This window comes from Solanum stenotomum, unplaced genomic scaffold, assembly GCF_019186545.1.
Source record: "Solanum stenotomum isolate F172 unplaced genomic scaffold, ASM1918654v1 scaffold17555, whole genome shotgun sequence".
Taxonomy (NCBI): Eukaryota; Viridiplantae; Streptophyta; class Magnoliopsida; order Solanales; family Solanaceae; genus Solanum; species Solanum stenotomum.
Window position 1 is genome coordinate 205301 of NW_026024612.1, and position 20403 is coordinate 225703.

At 28.1% G+C, this 20403-nt stretch overlaps 1 protein-coding gene and 1 pseudogene across 1 annotated transcript; one reads left to right on the top strand and one right to left on the bottom strand.

The window, feature by feature from the left end:
• Positions 1–2118: 2118 nt before the first annotated feature.
• On the top strand, positions 2119–5315 carry LOC125850552 (uncharacterized; annotated as a pseudogene).
• A 5119-nt stretch (positions 5316–10434) lies between these two features.
• On the bottom strand, positions 10435–12468 carry LOC125850535 (bidirectional sugar transporter SWEET1-like). The gene is made up of 6 exons (XM_049530395.1): positions 12245–12468; positions 12133–12169; positions 11878–11973; positions 11164–11443; positions 10829–10948; positions 10435–10741 (listed from the first exon to the last, which is right to left on the bottom strand). Exons 1-6 carry the CDS (start codon positions 12285–12287, stop codon positions 10556–10558), a joined length of 762 nt encoding a protein of 253 aa, XP_049386352.1. The 5' UTR covers positions 12288–12468; the 3' UTR covers positions 10435–10555.
• Positions 12469–20403: the final 7935 nt, after the last annotated feature.

Genomic DNA, 20403 nt, shown 5'->3' on the forward strand with positions numbered 1-20403 from the left:
TATTGACTTATAATTATTTTAATAAAATATGAAACTCGAAATAAAATGACGACAAACGATTATTTAAGGAAAAGAGGTATATATAAAAAATATATATATTAGTAATTTGATAATAAAACTAATAATTTTAGAAGATATATAGTCATAATAGTAAAATTAATCGTGAAAAGGGATTATTTTATACGGTATTAAATTAAAAGCTTGAAAACAATAAATTAGAAGGAAGGAGGGTCAAAATTGGGTGTCAACAACAAGTTTGTGCATCTTTGGCAACTCTTGTGCTAACGCTCATGCTATGAGGTCTTTGTTTATCTTTCCTATGTTTTCTTAAGGTTTGAATTCGAGGACGAATTATTTTCCAGAAAGAAAGAACGATGCATACACGGCAAAACAAGTTAAGAAGTTCAAGGGCTTCTCATAAAAGTCACTACATTGGGGGATTGAAGAAAGATTGGAATGAAGGCTTGAGACTCAAGAACATATTAAAGTGGAAGTATAAGACTCCACTTAAAAGATACTTGGAATATGAAAAAGGGCTATGTGTGTAAATAAGCTTTCTTCAAACAAATCTTCATTCTTATGAAGCCCCTTATTTCATTAAGAATATTTATGTAATAGCTCATTTAAGCTAAAAATAATAGAGAATAACTCCTTTAGACTCATACTATTTTGAGATTAAAAATGATTGATAGTTGATACTCTTGAGAAAGTTAGGTCGGCTTAAGGCTATTGTTGCTTGATGTTATTTGATAGATAACTTGTGAGAGGTATTTGAATTCCTTAATTGGAGGTTTTAGCTTTCTTTAGCTATTGTTTTCAATTAATTCTTATTTTGAAGGTGTAAATATTTCTTTGGCATATATAATACATATACGTACCCTTTAACTTGACCTCATTTCATATTTATGCCCTCCTACTTTGGTTGTGCACAAGTAGACACTTAAACTTGTATAAAGTTGAACAAGTAGACACATAAGTCCAACGTGACATAATACACATGTAGGACACCACGTAAGACACAAATCGTTCTGTAGGATCCCACGCAGGACACTTGTATTTATTTGTTCAATTTTATACAAATCTAAGTGTTTACTTGTGTACATCCAAAATTAAAAAGCATAAATGTAAGTTAAGACCAAATTGAATAATCTATTTATGTATTATGCCTATTTCTTTTATCAATAAATAGTGCATAAACTCAAATTAAACTCGTAAGATAAATCCAAGAATCGAGATGACTCATCTCTGGTAATATGTAATGAAATTGTGGGAGAATCTATAGGTTAAAAACGGGACACATAAATTCATGGTCTCTTTGTAAAACTAGATTTTTTATGTATATATTTTCTAAAATTGGTATAACATTATCTTTCGGCATCCATACTACAAGAAGGCTAAATGGTGCATTTGGTTGGATATTGAATTATTTACCTAGAGTACACTTGGGGAATTCTCACTTAATGCATACATCCATGTTGCAGAAATCCTACATTCGACTTTGAAGAAAATAGATATCAGGCCTAACTCAACCCCAAAAACTAATTTAAGAGGGAAGACTTTCCCAATACTATATAAGGAGATCATCAATCTCTTGTTCATCAAATATAAATAGATCTCGGGCCTAACTGAAAAACTAGCTTAAGAAGGAATGATTACCCAAGAAAATATAATTAAGGAGATCACAAATCCCATTTCCCCCGACAAAAATAAATCTAGGAATAACTCAACCCCAAAAATTAGCTTAAGAGAAAATATTTACCCAAACCCATATAAGGAAATCACCAACCCCTTTTCCAATCGAAGTAAAACTCTTCACCATATAATTAATTAACTCACTCAAGTTAAACTCATAAGATACATCCAAGTTTTAGAACCCTCTAGTTTTCCATTTCCAAGTTTCCCAAATAAAACAAGCTCTTCACACTAGGAGAGAGAGAGTGAAAACTAAAAACAAAACAAACAAAAACCAAAAGTCGTTGGGAGTGTGTGTGATTATTGTGAGATAGAAGTGAAGAAGAAGTACTTAGCTTACTTTGCTTTGCTAGCTAGCAAATAAGAAACGTATGGAATATTTTGGACTCTTTTTAGTAGTATTGTTGATAATAAAATGAAAAAAAAATGCAATGCATGCATGGTGCCAAGTATATTCACCTTTGTAACGTATGCCACGTCCCTCCTAATTGTCCTTTCTCTTCACTTCCTCCATAAAAATCCACTGATCTTTCTTCACCTCTTCATCACATCTTCTTCCTCTAATAATCAATTTGTCTATCTTTATGGATTACTCTCCGCCACTATCACCACTATCGTCACCTGACTCAACACCACCATCATCACCACCACCTTACTACATTGAAGAGCCTAAGACTTTGAATGAACAACAACTCAATGAATTTAGGGTATGTTTTGATATATATATGTGTGTGAGAAGCGCGAGCGCGTTCTTAGATGTGTTTTGATTTATTGTTGTTTGCTTGTTTTTAGGAAACGGCTATGCATATCATCAAAACTCATACTCATGAGGAAGCTACAAGAATTTTTTTGAAGGTAACATATGAGTGTATATATATATATATGTGCTATAGTTTCTTTTTATTTTTGCTATCTAACATTTGGTGTGTGTTAATCTATGTGTTTTTTGTTTGTGTATAACAGCTAAACAAAGTTTAAAATTAATGAAAAATGATTTTTGATATTTATTTTTAGTGATGGCTATAAAAGTGAGGGATGGATCTTGATTTTAAAGTTTATGTGTTTTTAAGTGATTTTAATTTTTCGTTTTAAGAATGTCATTTTTTTAAGTGACGGCTATAACAGTGAGGGACGGTTCTACATTTTAAAGTTTGTGTTTTGAGTGATTTTAATTTTTGTTTTAAAAATCTTCTTTTTTTAATGACGATTATAAAAGTGGGGCAGATCTAGGTTTTAAAGTTTAATGTCTTTCATTTTTTATTCAATTAAGATCTTTATTTTAAGTGATGGCTACAAAAGTGAGAGACGGATCTTGATTTTAAAGTTTATGTGCTTTGAGGGATTTCAATTTTTCTTTTTTTTTAAGAATCTCTATTTTAAGTGTAGAAGGGGAATCAAACCCTCATTTGAGAATGATAATAGTGAGGGGCAGATCTAGGTTTTAAAATTTATGTATTTTTAATTTTTTTATTTTAAGATCTTTATTTTAAGAGATGGCTACAAAAGTGAGAGACAAATTTTGATTTTAAAGTTTATGTGCTTTGAGGGATTTTAATTTATTTTTTAAAGAATCTCTATTTTAAGTGTAGAAGGGGAATCAAACCCTCATTTGAGAATGGTAATAAAGTTTAAGCAAAATTTCATTTCTAATGCTGGATCAAAAGCTAACTTTGTTAATTTTTGAATTCTCATTAATTAATAAATTTTTCAATCTTAATACAAAATCTATAAAAAAATTATTGAGTTTTTAGAAATTCATATATAATAGACAAAACGATTTTAACTAGGTGTTGGTGAAATTCTTTAAGTTTTCTAAATAAAAATGATAAGATCCCTAAAGCCATAAATGTTGTAACTATAAGAGTTCAGATATATCATTTAATTACCGAGATTCCCCATTAATTAATCTTTTTTTTTTCTTCTATTGGTAAATTGAAAGATCTTAAAATACATGAACTAAAAGGGCCGGGGAAGTTTTTTTTTCAAAAAAATAAATTAAAACTTAATTTCATGATACTAGTATGTTTGGCCAAATTTGTGGCTTAATATATGTTTTTTCTTTAAAGTATAATTTTTTTGAAAAAATTACTTTTGATGAGAAACACTGCGTGTTTGACATTAAAAATATTTTTGAGTTCAAATACTAGTCTGTTTGACCAAATTTGTGGCTTAATATATGTTTTTTCTTTGAAGTATAATTTTTTTAAAAAAAATACTTTGATGAGAAACACTGCGTGTTTGACCAATAAATTTTAAAAATATTTTTGAGTTCAAAGTGGTTCTAAGTGTATTTTTCTCGATAGACCTTTTGAAAAAAATCATTTTTTTAGCTTCTGAAAAAGAGTTTCTACCAAAATTTTGGCGACACACTTTACTTTTTAAAAATAAATACTATTTTAAAAACATTGTTAGCCCCTCAAAAACTTGATTAGATTATCAAGAAGTTTATTTGTGTGGTTAGTTTAACTTTTAACTTAATCATATGAAATATTCTTTAAGAATCAGGCAGATGAAGCTAATAAGCATGTGGGTAGTGGAAACCCTAGGTTTTTATCCGAGTTTTGGCGAAAGAAAATAATCCTACTAAAGAGCACATGTTTTTCTAATGAGTTTTACCTAGTTCGAATCTAAATTAGACAAAATCCTAAAGTAAGTATCATACACAAATAAGAAATCAAAATAAAATAAATTAGGGCTTTGCAAAGAAGTTAATCAAAATGTGGAAATGTTGTGACATATTATAAACTAGGGCTTGTTCTATATTTATAAAAAACAACTAAACAAAAATAAAATTTTCGAGTACTTTTTGGACTTTTTGTCGAGTACTTTATGATCATTATTCTTATAAACGATAAAACTTTATAAATGACATAAACGGTAATTTTAGATCATTATATCATGTGCTTGTTCTATATTTATCGTGTACTCACTATGAATTTCTATTTTGTTGATTATAAGAATTAATCTTAATTTCTTATCATCATTTTTTTCGAATACTTCTTCTATATTTATGGTGTACTCGCTGCAAATCTTTGTTTTTTCAAAAATTAAGCATAGTGTCATTTATGTATTGATTCTGTGAAATGATAAATACTAGTGACCATCTATTTTTAGCGAGGACAACATATAAATAAAAATGGAGGTGGTAAAAATTTAACTTTTATACACTAATAAATACTCCCTCCGTCCAATAATAGTTGTCCACTATACTATTTTGGTATGTCCAACAATATCTGTCCACTTTATGAAATCAATGTATAATTTTACACTTAGTTCCTAATTTACCATTCATCATTAATATAGTCATTTCTATTAGTGATATAGTAAAATTACGGTTCTATCTATAGTTTCTTACGAAGTGTGCAAAGTCAATAGTAGACAAGTATTGTTGGACTGAGGGAGTACAATTTTAACAACTCATAAATGCATATATGCTTTAAATTGTTCAATTTTATTTATTTATTTATTATTATTTTACTTTGTTGTAGGGTCTTATCCCTGTGAATGGTGTGGATCCAAGAGCACTAGTTCCCATAGTACCCAAGGAGAAGAAGGTCCCTGCAACTGGTGACAAGATCAAAAATGGCAATTTCTCTGGTGACAATAATAATGTCAAAAAATGAAAGTTATTTGATTCCATAAAATAAAAGTTGTGGTTTGCATCTTTGTATTTTAATTTTATGTTGTTTTGAACAAGTATTAGTACTTTATGAGACCTTGTANAAATTATATGTTTGTATGAATATTTTACCGGAAAAACTTGAAACAACCCGAAAAACTCAAAAAAATCCAAAAAAACCTGACATTGAAAAACCCGAGTTTTATTGGTTTGGTTTGATTTATAAATTTAAAAATCCGACACAAATGGTTTGGTTTGATATTTGAAAAACCCGAACCAACCCGGCCATGTACACCCCTAGTTGTCCACTATACTATTTTGGTATGTCCAACAATATTTGTCCCCTTTATAAAATCAATGTATAATTTTACACTTAGTTCCTAATTTACCATTCATCATTACTATAGTCATTTCTATTAGTGATATAGTAAAATTACGGTTCTATCTATAGTTTCTTACGAAGTGTGCAAAGTCAATAGTAGACAAGTATTGTTGGACTGAGGGAGTACAATTTTAACAACTCATAAATGCATATATGCTTTAAATTGTTCAATTTTATTTATTTATTTATTATTATTTTACTTTGTTGTAGGGTCTTATCCCTGTGAATGGTGTGGATCCAAGAGCACTAGTTCCCATAGTACCCAAGGAGAAGAAGGTCCCTGCAACTGGTGACAAGATCAAAAATGGCAATTTCTCTGGTGACAATAATAATGTCAAAAAATGAAAGTTATTTGATTCCTTAAAATAAAAGTTGTGGTTTGCATCTTTGTATTTTAATTTTATGTTGTTTTGAACAAGTATTAGTACTTTATGAGACCTTGTAGTTTAATTTCAGTGTTATGTTATGATGCACCCTCTTTTATTGTATGATCTTGCATGTTCTAGTAATGTGCAAGTTTATTATCTTTGGAATCTATATTATGTTGCTTTAATATAAGAGATTTTTGTTTTGTGATTGTTACTAATTGTATTTACCTAAGATAATTATACTCATAATTAATCTTAAATTTCTAATTATAGTTGTACTCTTATCTTGTTTATGGTTGTTACATATCCTAAGAATGTGGATATTGCAAATAGTTTAGTATTTGTTTTATCCAAATAGCAATATTTATATGGATTAGAAATCTAATTAGAAAGGATCACATATATCAAATAATTGGTATACCAAATTAAATGATCTCTTTTTTTTGTTTCTTCAAGTCATAAATTTTGTTCAAGAGTAATACAAAGAAAGAAGCTAAAATTAAAGGTCATGAAGATTAGAGAATAATAATTGTACTCTTAAGAACGAATGAATGAATGAATAATAAGATAACTTTTTGCATACTTTATTTTTATCTAATAGTATATCCAATCTAATGTCTAAGAAAGTGTAAACAACTAAAAAACGAATACACGTACAAAGTTTGTGCCATGATAATATAGTGAAAGACTAAAATAAAGTGAAAACAATAATTAAGTTAGTTGAAAGCTTAAAAAAGTAATTCTAATGGATTGAAAATCAAATTAGACATCCATAAGAACTAAAATTAACATCTTTTGGTGGGAAAAATAAAAAGTCTAAGAATTCAATCTCATATAAACCTTCTCAAAATATTGTAACCAAATAATGTTGGAAAAATATTATTTAATGTCTCAAAATTATAAGTTGTAAATATTCTTTGTTCTTTATTAGCTATTAATCATGCACCTTTAATATTCTATATAATAGATCCTTTATTATTTCTTAAATAGCCTTATTGACCATCTTTCTTTTTCATTTTTAAATGTTATTCTTTAAATTAGTAACAAACATTTTGACTCATTATCATCATTCATTTTGATAATGTCGTTGAAAGGTTGGAGTCATTAATATGACAATTGTATATTATCATATCCTTGTTCTTTATATATATATATATATATACTACAAAATGTTTTCATTTGAGATATAGTTGAAAATAAAACTCTTCTTGAGAGAGTTCATAAGAGAAATACATTCACTATTATTTTCTTTTGCTGAGTTTTCGTTTGTCTATTTTTGTTAGTTTCTAGCTCCTAATTTCTACTAGAAGAGTTTGTTGAATCCTGGGGGACATACTTATATCGGGTGAAATATTCTTAGAGACAGTGTCTGACACACCTTAAGCTTTGGTGAATTTCATACAAGTGTTCATAATACAATGAAATATTTTTCGTAAGATTTTCAACAATAATTATATATAAAATAATTATTTTCAAATTGCCTTGCTAAACCATTATGCAATCCTAATTTGGGAAATTGAGGTTTTTTTTTTTTTAGCTAGATACGCTCTAAAGCTATAGTTGTTGGCATATCCATCGCAGAAGCCTGATTTAAGGCTGACCATTAAAAATAAGAATTTTTCATTGTAAATAGAAAATATTTTAAGTAAAGGAGACTGTATAAACATACTTCAAGAGAAAAGAGAAAATCACAACTCACAAGTGTGGTGCTTATTTACAAGTCGAATATAATACAATAAAAGATTAAAACATGATTAAACATTAAGTTATAAAAGCAAAACATGTTTGTCAGAAGCATTCTAAGAGTATAGATAAACTAAGAGTTTAATATTTTTAGATAATTATTTTTGTTATAATGGATAAGATATTTATATATATGTAAGATATGTGTTTAATTAATTAGTGATAAGATGATGAAGGGTTGAGGTTTTTAAAAGATGATGGTACGTTTGTATAGCTAGATGCACACCAGAGCTATAGTCATCGATGTAAATAATAAATAATTTAAGTAAATGATACTGTTTAAATAGGCTTAAGGGGAAAGTGAAAGCCACATTAAAACTTCAATTAAGAAAAACACATGAGGTGTGTACTTATTTACAAATTAAATGTAATACAATAAAAATTAAAACATGATTAAACAATTAGTTATAGAAGCAAAACATGTTTGTCAGAAACATTCTAGGAGTATAGATTTAACTAAGTGTTTAATATTTTCATATAATTGTTTTTGTTATAATGAATAAAATATTTATATACGTGCTTAGTGATAAGATGATAAAGGATTGAAGTTTGTAAAAGATGATGGTACGTATGGTGATTCTTTTTGTAGCTACATGCACATCAGAGCTATAGTCATCGATGTAAATAGCAAACATTTTAAGTAAATGATACTATATAAATAGACTTCAAGGAGAAAGTGAAAGCCACGTAAAAACTTTAATTAAGAAACTCACAAGTGTGTACTTATTCACAAATTAAATGTAATACAATAAAAAGTTAAAACACGATTGAATATAATGAGTTTCATATGTTTAGAATTTTTTTCAAAATTGATAAAATATTTATATACGTGCAAAATGTGTGCTTGTTAATCAGAAATATAATAGAAGACAAAATTAAAAAAAATCAAAATTTTTCATTAATTATGGGACATTCCATTCATCAGCTATCCTATTTATTTGTTTTTCAGGAAGTAACATTGAGGTCTTTAACTCCACCTGTATACAAATGAGACAAGTTTGATGATCCAATATTTTATACTGCCAAAATTCATAAAATCTGCATCAAGAAAGCATAAATTTGACTTCGAATAAATACAAATAATAGAAAAAATGACTACTATAAATATGGGCGTTTATGGGTCGATATTTAATTAAAATAAAAATAAATAAATTGATTTGGTTGATTTTTAAAGTATTAAAATCAAATCAATTTGAATTTTTCTTCTTTTGTTGTTCTTTGTCCTGTGGTGCAACTACTTTATCTTCTTCTTTTACGAGCTTTAAACAACAAATTAAGAAAAGAAAAATATTGAATTTGTTATAAAATAAAAATAAATAAAATATAGTAAATATTGAAAGATATAAAGATAGAGAGACAATAGAGGATAGCTTTCTTATTCTTTAAATTGTGTTCAAGTGTATCTGATATGAACTTTTATATTTTTGTTTATATTGTTACATAGAGGCATATAAAAGATTGTAATAAACATGACATTAACCATAAAACTTATTAAGAAGATCACGAGAAAGGTTGTGAATGTGTGGAAGTTAATTACTAGAACGGTAAACAAAATTACTATTCTCTGGACACACTTAAGTTTTGATGCTCATGATTTTGATGATGGTTCAATTCCCCTTAGATATTTAAAATAAAGGGAAAAAATTATAAAAAATTGTAAAATCTTTAAATTTTGAATTCACCCCTTATACTTAAAAAAACAAGGATGTGAGGATAGAGTATACATGTAAGTCTGTGTGTTGTCTTTTTATTTTTAATTTGGAAATATATTTTACCTTCTGGATATACGATATAACTTGTGGGACACTTTACTCCCAACATATGTATAACTTGTTTGATATTATGATACAAACATATGAACTTATGCAACGAAAAAATTGTTTGATAATATGATACAAAAAGTGTTGTTTAATTTTTCGGTGTCAGATATATTTTCGGCCTACTATTTTGTTACTTAACCTTAAAGCATATCTTAATATTCAAATATACATATTAAGACATCTTACCTATTTTTCTTTTTTTTTTAAATGAAGCTTGAGTGATCCAAATGATGTTAATAAGCTATGACATTCTTGTTATTATAATTAATTTAACCTGATGACCTTTTTCCAAAAACAAGTGGACCTTCAGAAACTTTTCAAATGGCTAATTTTGACATTTAAAAAATCCAAAATTATAAATAAGAATTTCTACAAGTTTGAACTATGTGGGATGACATTAATGGGCTGGTCATTAATACTGGCATCAGTAGCCCAGCCCAGTATGTTAATATTAACTCGGGGACTGATCTTAATATGTCAATCACACTTGTCCATCAAAATGAGTCCTCCCATCCTCTCTTCCCTTTATTGGTCCAAGTCATTTCGGGACAAGCGGATCATTTATGATTAAAAGGATGAGCTTCAAGAGAATGATTCGGGATTCTTGCGAAGTAAAACCATGCACTACCAGACACGAGATAGATATTCCAAAGAACAAGGCCGGGGGAGTGGGGAGGGGATCCTAGTTTCAACTTACAAGAGTCTCCAAATAGTAAAAGGCATTCATTAGAAGAAAACAAAGAACTAAAAGAAGGATCATGGTTTATTTCAGTAGCAAAGATGATGAAAAAGTAGAATCCAAATATATGAAACTAGTCCAATACTAAAACAGATGTCAAAGATCACTATAGCAAATCACAAGCACCTAAAAAAGATGCACACATTTCACAACATCATTCAAGAATTAGAGCCATCCAACTGCAATCATATCCTAAACTTGCTCAAGCTTTGACTTGTTATTGTTGCTAGATTGCTTCTCCTCTTGGTGAGACTTGACATTTCCCGTCGTCAACGACTCATTAAAGGTTGATTTCTTGGTAAATCCCTTCTTCTCACAGTAGATTGCATATAAGATAAGTTGCACTGTTCCTAAACCAAAGCCAAAACCATTTGGAATCTGCAATGCAACAGTATATTCTTGTTTAGTAGGCAGCAACATCCATATTTTGGTATACTCAAAAGTTAATCAACAATAGCTACTTACAGCAACAAAAGGGTCCTTGCCAAGAAGGCCAAAGGCAAACCAGGAAGCACCACATAAGAACACGAACAACGACAAGAAAAATGGCATGAACTCCACACTCTTCGTCTTGATTACCAATCTCTGTATACATAAAAATTGTTCTTGAGTATATGCTACTATCAAACATTTCCATCGTAAGAAGGAATAACCCCTTATGTTAAAATTGAACATCTAATAGCACAACTCATCCCAACTCTCCATCCAAAGTTGGGACAATGAAGTATAGTCAAGAGAACTAACAATATACAATAAATAACTGCTCGAGAAAGAGTACGAAATGATGTTAAGGAACTTACTATGATGGATAGAGGAGATCCATACATAATGATAGAGAAGATCGTGGCAGCAATACCACAAAAGAGCTTCCTTTTGCTTCCATGTAAAGCGAGCATGGAAACAAGGGCTACAGCAGCAAAAACAGTAAGGACTAATAGAAGAAGTGCTGAGATTTTCTTCTTCTCTTTACTTGGTGCAAATGCAATGAAGATCAGCACATAAATGGTCTCAATTACAGCTCCAGTCCCATTGATTGTAGACACCAACAGATTATTTGGTGACACAAATGGTAAGCCATACCTATCCAATTTGATACACAAAAACAAACCAGTTCAAGAAAACATGTATCACTTCTACTACAAAATCAAAATGAGATAATGTACACTGCTAACATGAACCAAAAACTATGTTTCTTCAACTCTCGAAAAATGTAATGAGTGCGTATCAGATCCTTTAAAAGTAGCACATTTTTGGAGGATCTGACACTGGAGACGTCCAAGCAACATAGACCAAACATCTCAATCTCTAAAAACAGATAACCAAATCCCAAGATTTGAGGAGTTGAACAATTTTTAACATCATGTAAGCAAGATTCTTGAACTGACTATAATTTACCACAAAATTAACAAAACAGTATCATTAATTGGAACTGAAAAGGGTAACAGAAAGCATTATACAAATGTTAAACCTGCAAGAACTTGATAGATAAATACAACAATGTTATTTAATCTTACCATGCAGAAAGCAGGCAGTTGAGTAAAGTCATAACATAAGGCAAGCCAGAGAATTGTTCAGTGGATCGATTTTGAATAACCCTCTTGAATGTGATTCTAAAAGAAGAAGATATCCAAAATGTTAGTAAGTTAAATAACAGATTCTTGGAGAAAAACCCCCTTTTTTTCTCAAACAAAAGCTTTAAAGTATGAAAACCAAGAAAATAAAGAATCCATTTTTAAGAAATGTAAAGAGTTGTTGAAAAAAGCTCTCACATTGGTGCCAAGAACAGAAACAGAGCAGTGGCATTTCCTGCAAAACAGAGAAGATGAAACTAAGAATGTGATTACAGAAAATGAAAAATCTTGATGAAGAGTGAAAACCCACCAAATATCCCAAAAACAAAATGCAGAGTATGAACAACACCCATGTCTTCTTCACTTTTGCAGTACAGAGTAGTAGTTCAGAGCAATTTCTTTGATTGAGAGATGAAAAAGACTGTGTTTTGAAGAAAACCCAAGTGAAGAAACTTACAAAACTCTCCAAGAATTTCAAAAAATTGAATACCCAAAGGAGAAAAATGAACAAGAATTTGAAAATAAGAGATGTTTCTTTATGAAATTGAGTCATAGTGAAGGGTTTATATATAGGACCAGAGCCCAGAGGAAGGGCAGTTACTGCTAAAAGACACCCTTTTCTTGTCCTTATCTTCCCTATCAGTTGGGTCACAGTACACTCTTCTGCCAAATGAAAACCGTTTGTGTGTCCGCTATACATGTTAAAGTCCGATTACATTTGGATTCACGTTGGAAAATTCATATTAAATATAAAGCGTTCCGTAATAAAAATGACTCTGTATTCGTGATTCGAACCCAAAAAATCTCTTGTTAGGAATAAAGGAATACTTATACTTATGTGATAGTAATAACTGTTTTATAGTTTCAAATAGGAAGTTACAAATGGAAAAGAAAAGAAAGTGGAATGACATGAGATGTTTCGGTACTCGCCTCCGTTTGTCAGTTGAACCCTCATATTCATCACTGTTGCCAAATGAACAGTTAAACTCAATGAACTCCATGTGTAAAACGAGTGCACTACACAAACTCATCGGATGAGAAAGAGATTTAAAATATTGTGCTTCAATGAGTTTAAGGGTTCAGTTGGTAAAGTCATAAGTACGAAGGTGCAACTTACTTACTATCCAAGTACAAGAGTCACTCAGGTTATTCCGCCAAAAAAGACAAAAAAAGAAAAAGAACATATTTTTTTGGGAAAACGGTCTGATATACCCCTTAACTTTGTCATTTGGAGTTGATATGCCCCTCATTATGAAAGTGTCTCATATATACCCTTACCGTTATACAAACGGCTCATATATACCCCTACTGTTATAAAATGAGCTCACATATACCCTTCATTTAACGAAAGTGAAAAAAATAGTTTTAAAATTATATTTTTAACTTTTGATTTTTTTAAAAAAATTATTTAGGGGTATATATGATTTTTCTGCAAATTTCAAGGTATATTTTAATTTTTTTTGGACATAAATTATTTTTGACTTCTTGATTATCATTATTTGAGTTTCTTATTCTTATTTTATTTTTTCTTGTATTCCTTAGTGTAAAGAAAAAAATTTAAAACTATTTTTTGTGGCTATATTATAATTTAAAATAATTTTTTTTGGATATATTGTGATTTAATTTTTGTATTTGAATAAAAAAATCGGGTCATCTATAATAAATTTTACAAGAATATTAGCAAAACTTAAATAAATTTGACCATCAAAATAATAAATCTAAATTAGTCATTGAAAGAAAAAAAAGTTAAAAAAATAATATATGTTTGAGGAGGATTAAATATACCCATATGGGATAATATTTTTTTTAAAATAATAAATTAAACTAAAAATAATTTTTTCACTTCCATTAGAGGAAAATGGTATTGGTATATGTGAGTCATTTGTATAACAATAGGGGTATATATAAGCCACTTTTATAACGAGAGATATATCAGCTGTAAATGACAAAGTTGAAAGGTATATCAGACCATTTTCCCTATTTTTTTTCCCCCTTTTTCTTTTAGTTAACAATTTCGTGTCAAAATTCATTTGTTAGTTGGTTTCGTGCCGTAAAAAGTTCACTATGGCAGTAATGAGCAGAACATAGCAGATAATGAAAAACACCAATGGAAATACTACACTTGATAATATGTTTATGCATGCCAATTAATATTCTTCAACAATTTTCAGGATTTCGTATGGATATATCTGACACATAAATCATTTTATCCTTATACCATATGTACAAAGTTATTTTTCTCTAATACATACAAAACTACATAAATATTTATGGGTTAAATATTTAACCTATAAAACTTAAATTTCAAATTTATCTCTATTAAGGAAGACTCTATTCCCAAAACTTGAATATATATAAACATTTCTCGGTGGTAGAAGGGGGGAATATATGTAGGACGTCATATAAGATGCTATGTAGGACGCAAATTGTCACGTAGAATATCTAAATAGGATAAATATATTTACTTGTTTAATTTTATATAAATTAAATATCTATTCATATATATTCAAAATTAAAAAATATAAATACCAGATAAAACGGGGTTAAATGATCATTTATCAAGTAGAAAAGACCACATGTGACATATTGATGATATCTCAAATTTGAAAAAAAAATAAAAAAATATATGTTCTGCTTATAAAAAGCAAAGCCTTCTATCATCTAAAATCAAACACGTCTTTTTTAAAAAAAAATTAAAAAAGAGAAAGAAAGATAAATGAAGAACTAATTCTAACATTTAACCAAAAACAGTTCTCAAATGCTAATCAAAGCACTCAACGACAGACAACAAATGGAGTAGCGAAATGGTATACTCCTTCCGTTTCGATTTAAGTGACAAAAAAATGTCTTTTTTCGTCTTGTAAATTTCTAGTTCTGATATCCTACTCAATAAATTTAAGATCTTGGATTGAACGAATGACATGACTCTGTAATTTAAGACAATAAAATCAATTTAAAAAAAAATAAAAATTCGTGACCAATTAAATTAACATATTTAAATTAAAACGGAAGTATTAATTACATGCTAGTCATATTTAGTAATTTTTCTTCGATTTTCTCCTTCTTTCCACTCTTTTTTCATATTATGTCCCATATTAATTACTTGTCAATGTACAAAAGATAAAATCAATTAACTTTTTTTTTCATTTCACACTTACGATTAATTCTTTTTGATAGTGTAAATAAGTTTGTAAATTTTTAAAAAAAAATTAAAAGGGTAAATTAGTAAAGCTATTTTTTATTCGTAATTTATTTATTAAAAAGCGAGTAATAAAAAATGTAGACAACTAATATAAAACGAAAAGTAATATCATTTTATGTGACGATCAGGTCTAAAGATTTTAATAATTTGTCTTTGTAAAGATTTTAAACTAAACGTTTTCTTTTGCACGTTTACTTCTGGCCTTTTTGTTTTTTTCATGATTGTAAATTGTAGTAGTGTTTTATTACTTTCTCGTGCATGTGTCATCTGTATTTTATAAAAATAAAGTAAAAGCACCTAAAAAAACAATGATTTTATTTGGTGAATGAATCGTCTATACATGTGAACAAAAAAAGAAAACTATAACTTATATATATTGTCAGTGTAAAATATCATGTTATAACTTGTACTCATGTACAAAATTATTTTATCATCTAAACTATTGATCTCATGAAGCAAGCAAAAAATTTAACTATAAAAACTCTAACGTTTGCTTAAAAAATGTTTTTATTTTCTGATTTGGAAAGTAATTAGGGTGGTTAATTGATGGTTAAAATTGGATATTGTAGCAAGTCAAGTGTTAAATTGAGCTGGGCACAAAGATAGAAATGAGAGAAGATGAGAGTCAAGTTTATATATAGCTATTTTGGATTGTTATTCTCATTATACAAAGCTTCCCATATTTGTACAATGAATAATATTTTTTCAGTTCCATTTTATATGAGTTAGTTTGACTTAGTATCGGAATTAAAAAAAAAGGAAGTCTTTTGAAAATTATGGTCTAAAATAAGTATAGATATTTATGTGACTATAAATCATTTCATTAAGAGTAAAATTAATATTTTAAAGTTAAATTGTTACTTAATATAGAAATGTATCATTCTTTTAGAACTATAAGGAAAGTAAGTCATATAAATTATAAAGTGGGACAAAGTGAGTAATGATGTTCCTTTAGGTTCGTTATTACCACCAAATTCAATTTTTTTTTTATTTTCTTAAATTATGTACCAAATTAAAATAGACCAAACAAATTGAAATGAAGAGACAAGAAATTAGTAATGTAGGAACTGAAATTATATACTCCAATATTCATATACGTACATCAAACGTAAGCCAATCATTTAATCATAGTAAAATTTGAGAGATAAATTTGAACCTTTACGTGGAGTCTACCCATTTTAAATTGAAGCTCCTTTAATAACAATAACAAATAAAAACTGTTTGTAAAATTTAACAATAATGAATTACACAAAGGCAAATTCGAACCATTTTCCTTTTTCTATTTTTTTTTTGGCTTATTATTTTTACTGGTAACAATTTTTGTTTGTGTTAAAAGACTCTTTTGTTGAAACCCCACTAAGATTTAACATGTGAATGTCTTTTCAATTTTATAAGAAAATCACATGTGAAAGATCAAATCATATATTTGATTAGAAAAATTTCTTGAAATAGACTCTTTTCAAATATTACTTGTTTCAATCATTGAACGTTATGGCTGATTTTGGCTATAAGTTGATAGTCTCTATTATCACATCATGAATTGGGTTATCGTTCACTTATAAATAATTAAGTAGCTACCTTTAGCGAAGTCCCTTCTTTTTAGCATTTCTTATAAATATTTATTTTGTTAAAGAAATTAGTAATTATCGTTTGCACTGATTAAAAAGTTTTGTCATTGCTCCTCAGTGATTTTATTTTGTAGTTTTTTAATAATTATTTTTAATTTTATATCTCTTTTTTATATAAAAAAAGATCTTTAATATAAGGTTAAATGCACTAAAATAATGATTTGGAGCTTAATTTTTTGGAGCTCCCATTTTTTTCTAAAGATGTGTTATATATTATTAAAAAACATTCATGTACTAGTTAAATTTGAAAAGAAATTTTGGGTAAAAAATATAATAATTAATATGGGAATTGTGGTAATAATTGAGAAATTGAATAATCTTTAAGTAATTGTAGTATTATTTTTTTGTATGACTATCTATTTTTGTTGCCTCATTTATATCCTGATGATTAGCATGAACCTACATTATTGTTCTTATATGTATTTACTTTTTTCATTCCCCTCCCACTATTATTTGTTCACTTATTATTGAATTATTTTGAGGTCTTAATCGAAAACCTTCTACACATTAGGCTAAATCTATTAATTATCTATTTATAAAAGGTGGAATGGTCTGATGGACCCTTATACTTGTATGAGTTTTTATTATGGATCCTTCTACTTAATCATTTACCAGCTGAACCCCTGAACCCATTGAAATTTAGTATTTTAAACCCTTTTCTCACATGGTGGATAGTGCGTGTAATCCACCTCCTACATGTCAAATTCCACCTCATTTTTAACTGCCACGTACGAAATAAAATGGTAAAATTACATTAAAACCCCAAATTTTTATTTGAAAATTCTTTTTCTCCTTTTCCAATTATCTTCCAGATTTCTCTTCTTCCTCCTTTCTCATTCCAAAGGTTTTCACTAGTAAAATCTCACGACTCGTTCAAATTACTCAACCCTCATATTCTCTTATTCACTCATCCTCCATATTTCTTTTTTTCTTCTTCCCCTCTTTGTAATTTTGGATCAATCTAACTTTTTAGTTTTTTATGATTTTGTGTTTTGACGATTTGCATAAATTGGTGTTGTTGATAGCTCCGACGATGTTAGTTCGGAGGAAACGAAATACTTGTTGAAGAATAGGATAGATAAGTCTATTTATTTGTTTGGAGCAATGAAAGAAATTTGTTACTTGTGAAAATTCTTTGTAGAGTAATAAAAACTGAATTTGTTCAAGAAATAAATGATCCTTTAAAGAAGATGAAAGGCAATCTGAAACAAGTAAAAAAGTGGAGAAAAAATTTGAAGATAAGTAGAAAATCCCCCAAAAAAAGCTTTTTTTTTGTCCAACAATGGTATATGAATAAATGGGGAAGAAGATACTCTAAATTAGGTCAAAACTTGACATTTTCAATTTTTTTGAAGACCTCACGCTCTTGAAATATGTGTATCACATGCACTTTAAATAAAAATGCCACATAGGATGACATGTCAAAAAAAGGGTTTAAAATATCAAGTTTCAATAGGTTTAGGGGTTTAGTTGGTAAAAGATTAAGTAGAAGGGTTTATAATACAACCTCATACAAGTACAAGGGCACATCAGACCATTTCGCCTTTATAAAATGATCAAATTTAATTTACTTTTTGGTGTCTTCTTCAAATTTCAAGAATGGCAACAAGTCAATTGTACTTTTTTAATATCAATTTATTAAATCCAATGAAACACTATTTCATTGTTATTACATCAACTTCTCAAATTCTTGAATCAAGTTTTGTAATAATTTACGTAAGAGGAACAAGATTGTGTACATGTTAACAACAGTGGATTGATAATTGAATCTTGTGAAATTGTTGCTCCAAATCTGACTTTGAGTCTCAAGAAATCAAAGTTTATGATTCACAAACTAAATCGTTCTTAAAAAGAAAGATAACTTTTTTCTCTATTTTTCTTTTCTCAGAAGCGCCGTAAAAAAATTAATTTAAAAAAAGGAAAACATATTTACGTTGGAGCATTTACATACCCCTTTTCTAAATTAACGCTTATCTTTTTTTTCAGAAAACAATCTTTGCTTGGATCAGACCGAATCGGTCGACATGAGCGATCCACGACTCAAAACTTATAAGTTATTATTCTAACTTTATTTTATATTTTTTTAATTAAAAAATTACATTATATTTATATTCTTACATCATAAAATTTATGTACATCCTGCCTTTTCTAAACTTCACTCATAAGCAATAAAACTACACCATGTATGTTAATGTTATTCATTTTATATATGTCAACCAGACAAAAGTTAAAATCTCAAGCCTTCAATCTTATTAAAACAGTCATGTATCTAAGATAACTTAATCTTCATCTCTATCCACCTCACCAATATCACCTTCAAATAAATTCTCTTTCAACAATAAATACTTTGATACAGAATTAATTACATATCCATAATCTTTGACTTTTATTCTCCAATTCCCATCTTGAAAAGGACTCAATCCAAAACACTTCATTCCTCCGTCACAAATTACTTATTATGTTTTGTTAGTTTATTCGGAGTTAAATAATATAAATTTTAATTTTAATATATATTTTTTCATCATACTTATATGAGCTAGAAGAATTATAATTTATAATATATTTGATATATTTTTTAAAATATTAAATTAATTAAATATTATTTAATGTTAAAAATTAATCAAATTAACTTCGGAAAGTATAAATTAGTATTTTAAGACGAAGGGAGTAAGTGATTAAATCTAGGATCATAGAATTTATATAATTAGGATGAGAGTTATATAAATTTATTATTGTTGTTGCTAAGATTTTCTTTAAAAAGAATGAAGAAAAAGTTTACCCATCTGTTTTTCTAAACATCAAAATGCACCTATTTTGTAAATTGTTTAAAATGTGAGATAAGGAGGTTATGTCTTGCTTGTGAAACTATTGTTGTGCCGTAATTTTCCTATCTCTAGAAAAATTACTTTTTTTGAAATGTTCTAAGTATAAAACAATTCAAGAAAAATACTTAAAAAAGAGTCGCCACTTAATTTTTTAAAGAAATTAAGAAAAACTTATAATTTTCAAAGATTTAAACAGAAAAAATCATTTGAAAATACCAAAGAAGGTTCGGGGTTCAATTTACACTTCGAGAAGGGTTTAAGCATTCGAAGTGCCCGCTAACATGCGGTTGACCTGCGACTTGACTAAAATATATTTTGACTATTAATAATGATAAAAAGAATACCTTACGATATTAACTTTGAGAAAATGATTAACTAAATGACACATCTTATTTTATTTTATTTTTTATTTTTAGAAAGGAACCTTAAAATGAAACATTTGGATTAAAATGCAAGTGAATAAAATTTTACAAAGAAGCTAGATTGACTAGAATTTATTTAATTCATTTTGAAATAATATGAGAATCATTTTAAATTAATTGACTAACCTTTTTGAGAAATTGACTAAGTAAGTAAATTTTATTTATTTACACTATTAGATTAACTTTGAAAAAATAGTTAAACAAATAGCAAATTTTATCTTTTAGGAAAAAATGAGACCTTAATTGAAATATTTGATTTAGAGACAAGTAATAAGAATTTTAACGAAACTAAATTAATTGGTTTTTATTTGAGTCATTTTTTTGGTTTATGAAAAAAAAACTATTTTAAACTAAAAAAAAGACTGAAGATTATAAATGAAAAAACAAAAAGT

Coding starts and splice junctions, on each gene's coding strand:
- LOC125850535 (XM_049530395.1), bottom strand. CDS start 12,287: ATGGGTGTTGTTCATACTCTGCATTTTGTTTTTGGGATATTTG. Junction 12,170..12,244: donor TTTTGTTTTTGGGATATTTG/GTGGGTTTTCAC, acceptor TCTGTTTTGCAG/GAAATGCCACTGCTCTGTTT. Junction 10,949..11,163: donor GATCTCCTCTATCCATCATA/GTAAGTTCCTTA, acceptor TTATGTATACAG/AGATTGGTAATCAAGACGAA.